Source organism: Halyomorpha halys, unplaced genomic scaffold (genome assembly GCF_000696795.3).
Source record: "Halyomorpha halys isolate HHAL.00 unplaced genomic scaffold, Hhal_1.1 Scaffold64.1, whole genome shotgun sequence".
Classification (NCBI taxonomy): domain Eukaryota; kingdom Metazoa; phylum Arthropoda; class Insecta; order Hemiptera; family Pentatomidae; genus Halyomorpha; species Halyomorpha halys.
Window position 1 is genome coordinate 2,394,138 of NW_027116348.1, and position 9,388 is coordinate 2,403,525.

The following is a 9,388-nucleotide window of genomic DNA, read 5'->3' on the forward strand; positions in this document are numbered from 1 at the left end:
TACAAGGTACGGGAGGTTGCCAATGCAGCATAGGCCGCACTAAAAGCAAAGGCCACTTAAAAGGGTTAATATTAGTGATGCGGCTGAGAGAGATGCGCTGGGATCTCTTGTAGCCCAGGTTTGTCATCCACACGGGGGTGTTATGGCTTAGCTCGTAGTTCCTCTGGCAGAATGTAAATATTGTATATGGATGTATGTATGACTAACACGATATAGGCTACGTTTTTTTTCAACGTTGGCTTTACTGTAGTTTGTCCGATGCATAATAAGCTCTTTATTTTGTAGTAATTTTTTTTTAAAATATTTTTGAAAAATGTTTCAAAAAAGTGATTGACTGAAAAAAAACATATAAATAAGTATTATGTTGAAGGTTTTTTAAAAATGTATTTATTTAATGTAATTTACAACTGTACAGATAAGAAATAAAATAAGTAAATCTTTCGTTTACACTTGAAAATCTTGTGATGGAACCATCTGTTGGTGGTACTTCAAGCATTAATTTAAATTAGATGTTCCCGTGGCCATCTTCTTTTCAGATGCCTTGGAGGATTATCAGGGATTGTTAAGGATTAGGGATTAAGAACTAATGGGTTAAGATGGGTAAGGAGTTTGAAATGTAAAGACGCATATCTGTCTTGGGCCAAATCTGCTACGAATGGGATGTTAAGGTCTTTGTTATCCTCACACAAGACTGAAAAGACAGTTTCCTGCACGCAGATTCCGACTATTACAGCACTTACTAGACAAACGGCCTAAACTTCCAACTCATTACAAAAGACTGATCTACATGACAACAATAAGGCCCATCTGGACATACGGAGTTGAGCTTTGGGGCTCCACTAAACCTTCGAATTCCTCTCATCCAATCTTTACAATCCAAAATCCTTCGTAAAATCCTCAATGCTCCTTATTTTGTTACTTTATTAGTAAGTTATTAAGTGGATGGTTTTATTAACCATCCATAAAGACCTAAATGTTCCTTATGTAACCGATATAGCCCGAACCCGATATTATTCCTTCCATAATAAACTCCCTAACCACCCAAACCCACTCGTTTCTAACCTTGCTTCCTCTTCCATTCCTGGCAATCCTCCAAGGTGCTGAAAAGAAGATGGCCTCGTGACCTTATATTGTAAACTGTTTTTAGAGTTCTACTACTGGGTAGTTTCTCTACATCCTGTATCATATCATTATGTCATTATGATCAAATTTACTGGTTGTATTTTTTTATACAGTTGTAAATATCAACAAATAAATAAATAAAAAAAAAGGTCTTTGTTGATGAGTTTATTTGTACCGTAATAAGGAGCATCAAGGATTTTTCGTAGGATTTGGGATTTTAAGGATTCAATGCGAGAGGAATTTGATGGTTTGGTAGAGTCTCAAAGCTCAATTCCATATGTCCAAATTGGTCTGATTATCTTAGTGTATAATAATGTTGTGGTTAGAACATAATTAACGTACCTTTGTATGACCTCTTAATGACTATGACAGTACTCCCCTTCCTCCAGATGGTAGAAACAATGACTGTGTAGCAAGCAGTTATAATTATAGCGGGTATGAAGAATAGTGCTACCGATACGACAGTCATGTAGAGTTGCCATTGCCACTGGTATGGTAGCTCGATCCAGCATTGTAGCTGCCCTGAAAACGATAATTATGCATAAGATTGTGAACAGTAAATTATGACACATATTTGTTGTATTTGAAGTTAGAAATACTATTTCTATGATCTATTAATAAACTTTCCTCAGAGTTAGACTTATATTTTCACTAAATCGTTATGTATCCTCAACCTAAATTTTATTATTTACCTTCTGGATTCTTTATCCGAGGCTCATTCCTGTCATAAACTACATCCTATCTTATATATTAATTCACTGATTTATTCCAAGAATCCTGGAGTTTGTTTCTCATCCTTATTTATTTTCTACCATACTTGCCTCTGGTAAGAAATAAAGCCATCTTGTTTCTGCCTCGATGAAAATCTGCGGTATCACGAATGACGTTAGTGAAACTGTCGATAACCTACATAGTCCATTCCATTTAGTTTGTCTGACTTCTTTCCACTCTTTATTAATTAATTTTCTCTTTAACAACTAACTGAGAGTACTTATTTTTTATGTTGATTTCGCAACCCTTGTTAATGCCGTGAGAATACCCTCCAGTCTGTAACAGCCGTAGTACTAGAGTACTGTGGTCGGAACTCGTCTCAGATTTGAGGGACTTACTGACGTTGTGATTAGCCATTGTCGCATCTATCCAAATCTAGCACATTGATTGTGAGAACGAATTGGTGTCAAAGGAATTATCAATAACCACCAACTGGCTCCTTGCAATTAATTTCCGAATTTGACGCATCTTCGGTTTGTTTCACTGGTTCCCGAATTATTAAAATTATGATTTTATATCATTAAAAGTTTTTAAAAAAATTAATATTTTAATTGTATGTAATAATGTGTACTCCTCGACAAAATTAGCATATCGCTTTGACAAGTAGTAGGTATTGGTCACTGTTGTTGGTAGTATTTATAGAAATCAGTATATGAGAGGATGTTATTTATCTATCACATGATATGAAAAAGTGATTATTTTTGTCTAAGCGCATATATATTTCTCATTTCTAAAATAAAGAAATCACTATAATGTGAAATTACCTTGAACGAGCTTTTCTTCGTAGAGCACCAAGATGGGTAACGAGAATACAGCACTGACTGCCCAAGCAACAGCGACTAGAAGTCTTGCTCTTCGCCCTGTTAACAAACAATATTTTATGATATATTTATATATTAATCATTTATTCTAATAAGTTCTACAAAATGTTGTTGGTATAGTATTACATATTTTTGTAAGTTAATGTATTAAAATCGTGTAGAATAAAAAAAAAAAAGTGCCAAATAGATATAGGTGAGTATTAGAATCAGTATAGCTTTCTCAAATTTTTCACTATGTATGTAAATTCGTAATTAACTTTATTCGAAGGATAACGAACAATTTTAAATTATTATTTTTTATTATATTTGACGGAAGCAACTGTGTTTTAACCACGATGTCAAGTAAAATACCTTAGCTCATCGTTTAGCTAAAGTAGTGGTAGGAATTTGATCGAATTAAAACTGTGTCATTTTTACAATAATCTACAGATTCGAAATAAATTGTAGTTTGATTTTTGAATTGCAGGGGTCTCCAGAAACTTAAGACGCTCGTACCTGAAATTATTCATGAATTGCAGTTTTTAGCATTATGGGCTTTTTAAATGTTGAATTAATAAATTATGGGAAAAAATAGACAATTAAATTAACGTCATAGTAAGTGACTTATGGATGAAAACGTAATTAAAATAGAATTTGCCGTAAAATTTTACATTTTGGCAGTTACCATTAAGGCCTCAATCACTTTTATATCAATGGGTATCGTCGAATCACCCATACGTGCGACGTGCCCGGCGAAGTCGTCTCAACTTGATTGGTAAACTTGACCAAGTCTATATACTTATAAAGGCCAGCGAGTTCGGCATTTCTCCTTCTAATTTCACTCTCCCTAACAGGACAAAAAATCCTTCTCAAGATTGATCTTTCAAAGATCAGAATTCTATTTTTATCTTTCTTCTTAAAGGCCTATGCTTCTGATCCATAAGTTAAAACAGAGCGGACCAAAGTTTTGTAGATAGTGTTCTTGGTCTTGTTGGGGAGGAACCTGCTTCTAAAATGCTTCGCATGGCCAAAGTGAGCACCGTCTTACCGTTGCTATCCTCCTGTTGACTTCTCGAGAGATGTCGTTTTCGGAGTTGAACTCAGACCCTAGATAGACAAAGCTGCAGCTGCTTACCTTTTCAAATGAAATCTGTTGAGGAACTATCTAGTATAGTCATTTGCACTGTCAAATTAAAGTTACTGAAATAACAAGTATATATCTTATTACATTTACGTAACACCATCTAATAAATTTGTGGAACTGAATTTTCTTACGTCGTTGAAGTGCGACAGAGATTGAACTTATAATTTATAGAGTAAACTATAGGAGAAACGCATGAGAAATAATGAATCTCTTTTCATTTGACGTGATTTTTCGAAAAATCTCAATTCATACACTGAATGTTTTCTATATTCAACGTCGAGTTCATAATACTAAAAACACATATAAATAAAAGCATTAAGCTGAGATTAGTTTATATATTGTTATCTCTAAGCTGCTATTTTATTTTCTAGCTTCCCTTATAATCGTTTTAAACAAATAAAGTAAATAATAGATAGCAATAAAAACTAAGTTCGTAGAATAGATCAGTTACAATAAAGAAATTTAATTAATTTAGAATAAAGTAAGCATCTGAAAAAAACATGGATTATAATCCCACAAAGCTTTTATTTTCGTTGTTTCCGAAAAAAGTTGTTTTATTCTTGGCAGGTCCAAGTTGGATTCCCCTTAATAATACCACTGAAATAATGGTTTTCTTGTTCATGATTATTTGTTTTTCATTTTAAGAATTGATAGATTAATGTATTATTCGTACGTGCTTTGGTCATTAATTATCACATAAATTAGTCGTGTTTCCCCCATGAGACATCTTGCATTAATTTAAGGAACGTCATTCAGTTTTCTGTACTTGTATTTATGACTTTGAAAAAAAAAAAGTAAATAGCAGGTTTAAATTTAATTATCTTTGTAATATATATTTTTTACTTTATCAAGTTATACAATTATATTAAAAATGTTGTTAACTCAACGCAGTAATTTTTTTATTTTAATAATTAGGTGACTCTCCCAGCAACAACAGTTCAAATAGAAGTACAAATGAAAAAGAACAACCCAGAGATGCGATGACTCCGACACAGACTAAATCACGGGGTTACTCTGCTTGTATTAACTAAGACCAGTTGGGTATTTCCCAAGGTATATACACAAATGTATGGTGTCCCTTTCAAGGAACATTTAATTTTTTTAATTTTTCAATAGAATGTAAACTATTTCAATTTAAAAAAAAAATGTTTATGTTGTTATATAACCCTTAGAGTGGTTATGGCATTTTTTGAACATTAAAAAATCATGCATTTAAGGTTTAATGATTAAATAGGAATGATTTATACTGCAAAATAATTCATAAACGGTTTTGAACTATTAGTTAGTTTTTTTCTTTCTTCTGCCAACACAAAACTACTTAATCATTTTTAGTGCAATCCTCCTATCTACGTTTGGATCTACCACTCGGACGTTTACCTGTCCGTTCAGTGTTTATTACCATTTTAGGGATCTGCTTGTTACTAAGCCCTACAACCTTACACGCCAGCTTATACGCCGCAATGCTAAAATCTGCATTATATGTACCAGGTGCAGTTCCCTTAATTAAGTATTGTGTAGCCTTCTTAATCTTCCAGTCAATTCATCCTTTTTCGGTCCGAATATTTTAAGTAATAATAGTAATTTTTACATGTTAATATTATTTGTTTCTTTTATTATTTTATTCTCCCTAGTATCACCAAGATGCTATTCCTACCACTTCTGGAGATTTTTTTGTGACTTCTAAATATCTAAGATTGAAGTAACATAATTTTTGTATATAAACATTATTTGGATCCTTCAACGTGCAGAAGTCATGGTTTCTTCTATCTGGTAAATTACTTAACACAATTTATTCGATAAGTTATTTTATGAATATTAATCACAAAAAATGTTTTATCTATGTTTCTTAAAAATTATTTATGTATAGACTATGATATTTTAACTTATGGTATTGCATAATAATAAGTAGGCTTTAGGTTTTTTGAATTACTTACACCAACATTTTATATTTTCTAAATATTTCATTAAAACTTTTTATTGCTACATTGGTGTGCAATTCCTTTTATAGAGGAAGAAAAGGCTTGTAAAACCTTGATTTTTCCCTTTTTTATTATAATATATAAAGAATCCTAGTCCCATAAAAACGTTTTATGTCCCTTTCATTCATTATTTCATTGCTTATATTGTACAAGAGCCGGGGTGAAAAAGAGAAAAAAAATATTTTCTTTTCCGTGCTCAATATCTTTAAAATTATCAACAAAACTAGAAAACCTCAGAGAACTTCATTTAAAATAAAGTAAATTTTGTAGAATATGAGCCCTAGTAGTTAACCTATTTACGTTGAATGGTTCCGAGATATATCTTTTTCTAAAGCAACATTTCATAAAAAATGCACTGAAAAATCATTCGTTAGTGCATTTATTTTGAGGAAACTTATCTTAAAAACCATTAGACGTACAAACCTCTCTTTAAGACTCAAATTAAAGCTAATTTAATGTACTATAAAGTAGTTGATGTTCCAATCAAAAATTGGGGTGAAATAACTGGGTTTTTTTCTCCGAACATTCGGATTCATTGAACCTTTATTATGATTATATCTTTTTTATAAATAATAATAATATATATTTCTGATTTATTTGGGAACTTTCAGCTCTATTGAATATGTACGTTTGTTTATGAATAGAACGATACAATCAAACAGAGTAGTAATTTCAATAGCAATTTCGTCGTGTTAAAATTTTTTTTTCACGGTTTTTGATGTTATAAGATTTTTCGGAACTTGACAAAATTAAGATAGATCGAAATTATTAAAACAATTACTTTTAATGATAGTAGTCAAACTCTGCAGCTCACATTATTTTTTTTTGTTATGTTACGATCCAGGTCAATCCATAATTCTTGAACTTTTTCAAATTTTAAAGGACAATAACTTAGTCTAAACAATATGTAATTGACATAAAAATAAAATAAATAATGAAATTAATTTTCATTTGAATTCTTATTAATTCTTCTGGTTCTGCAAAATAATATTCTGGATTTGTTGCCAGCAAGTATCTAGAATTTCAGTTGTAATGTATTCGAATTGCAAGGTTAATTAATATTGTTTTAACTCAAATATCCACAACAAGAAACATGTATTTTTAATGTTTCTTGAAGTACATATTTACTTAAACTAATTGTTTTTTTAATTATTTATTTATTGTAATTTACAACTGTACAAAATAATACAATAGGTAAATATGTAGTATGTTTCATATACACTTGAAAATCTTGGGAAGGAACCACCCATTGGTGGTACTTCAAACATTAATTTAAACTAGAAGGTCTCGTGGCCATCTTCTTTTCAGACGCCTCGGAGGATTATCAGGGATTGTTAAGGATGAAAGATTAAAACTAATTGTTAATTAAAAAGAACAATCTTAACTAACAAAGGCCCTATCCTAGCTTGATCTAATTATATCTACCCTATCCCTAAATATATATCTGTGTACTTATTACTAACTTATAATCTAACCTACAATTTAAATACAAACAATTGTTATCTATGTCCAAAGGTGAACAATAACGCGTACGTACTCGCACTCAGCTGATAGTGGCAGAGAGAGAGAAAGGTCACTTCTCAATACACAGTTTTTAAACTTAACTTAGCTCACAGTGAAACCAAAAAATACACTAGACTTTACATTAATGTCCATTCGTTAAAAAACAACTAACGACAGAACGTATGATTTTTCTCTCCCTCTCTGCCCGATACTTCCCGCACATGCGCTGCCATCACCAATTCTCTGTCTTGTCTACTACACAGGAAACGTAAATACGCACTTTTCTCAATGTTTTGCTCATTTTTCATGCATCATTCTAAAACCATTGTCTCTATAAAAAAATGATGATTTCTATACAATTCTAAAGATTGAAAAATTGTCTACAAATTACGTATCTGCTCATTATTTCGTTACTTCACGGTGTATGGCACGAAGTGTAAACGCCTTCGCCTTGAAGGCTGATTATTTATGAATAAAATTTAAATAATTTTACTTCGTTTGATGACCTGCTTCCGCTTGAACCCTAAGCACAACACTGGTGGTAGGAGACATTTCCGGAAGGAGTGTGATTGTAGTTTGGATGTCGTACGTTATAAGTTCTTGAAGTTATCGTATTCGTCTTTTCGACTAACATTATCTTTCTTGGGTTAAAGTTGGAAAGATCGTTCCTGGATAAGACCTTGCGGTATCGACTTTTTTGATAAATGGTAGTGCATGGATATTACTTTTGTATTTATTGAGGATCTTCGTTTATAAATTTTAAATTATTTGTATACTTTATGTAGTTATTTTATCTATTATGAAATAGTTTTATTGATTTAAATTATTCGCTTCAAATAAGAGAATTATTTTTTATTTTATTACATTGAAAACAGGTGTATGAAAGGTGTATGTCTATGACGTGCGTAATAGACTGTTTATTATCACGTAGATGTTTGTGTAATATTGTGTTTTATATATTATTTTAAACATTTAACTTAGTTTTTTTGGAAAGTGATTAGAGAAGGTTTTTCTTTCATGATTTTTTATCTGTCATTTCCATTTAACGTTTCTTAATTTTGTTTTCTCCATAGTACTCTTCAGCGCGTTTTTCTCTCAAGTACCCAAACTACCGTGATATACACTACCACTGACAAGCCTACAAGTCTGCAAGCATAATATCTTCCAGCAATACTTCCTATTAGATTCTTAATGTTCGTTTTCAGTTGATTCGTTGGGTCTCTAATTTTTAAGAAAATTACAGTTTAACCTCTGTTACTAGGATCTCAAGGGATCTGGAATTTTTGATCGAATAAACAGGTTTTCAACTTATCCAGTTTTCCAGATCGCCAATTTCAAAATTACAGTATAATGGAATATGTTAGTGCGTCTCGCCAAAAAAGGCCGAAATGTACTGTTTTTCATTTTCAAAGGTAAAAATGTTTTTAAAAAATACATATATTATTTTTTATATGTTTGAGTTTTTATTTTTGAAAGCAATACAAAACTTATGGCTTAAAAAAAGTTTTATTGCTTTTGTTTTGTGTACTGCTAGTTGAAAGGTGTACAAACTTGATATAAATTTTGTCAATTATGCTAGGATTATTAATATCTGACATCATAAAATATGTACGTAAGGTTTGAGGTGCCGTTGCGGCTTCAACCTTTATTTTAAAAGAGGAAGAAAAACACATCGAATCAATGTCATCGTCAGTGAGATTTTCTGGAAGTAGTAAGTCATCTAATCCATAAGATTTTCGTTTCGACGTCTTGTGATCTTTAATTTACTTTTTTCTTGTACAAAACCCGAAACCCAAAAGTTTCAGATTCAGAAATTAAAACCTTTTTCAATCGGGCCAAACCTGATAAATTGTCTTACTCATACCAGCAACTGCGACATTCCAATTATTGAGGTATACATTAAAAATTTTCTAAAAAAATCATTATAATGATTTAAAAATTATTATTAATTTAGGCATTACAATGCAATTATTAGGACTTCACTGTAATTATCAGTATCATAGGTTTCTCACTTAAACTTGATCAGCGTGGTTCAGACGAAGGTAGAATCGGAAATTTACTTTTTTTAT

The 9,388-nt window shown here is 31.4% G+C and overlaps 1 protein-coding gene across 2 annotated transcripts in view; it reads right to left on the reverse strand.

The window, feature by feature from the left end:
* Window positions 1–9,388, reverse strand: part of LOC106692632 (cardioacceleratory peptide receptor) — a 533,326-nt gene that overhangs the window by 45,572 nt on the left and 478,366 nt on the right. For both annotated transcript variants that reach the window (XM_067053153.1, XM_067053154.1), the window contains 2 exons: window positions 2,658–2,753; window positions 1,465–1,644 (listed from right to left, as the gene is read on the reverse strand). In XM_067053153.1, coding sequence (XP_066909254.1) covers window positions 1,465–1,644; window positions 2,658–2,753 — 276 coding nt within the window. The remainder of the gene's footprint in view (window positions 1–1,464; window positions 1,645–2,657; window positions 2,754–9,388) is intronic.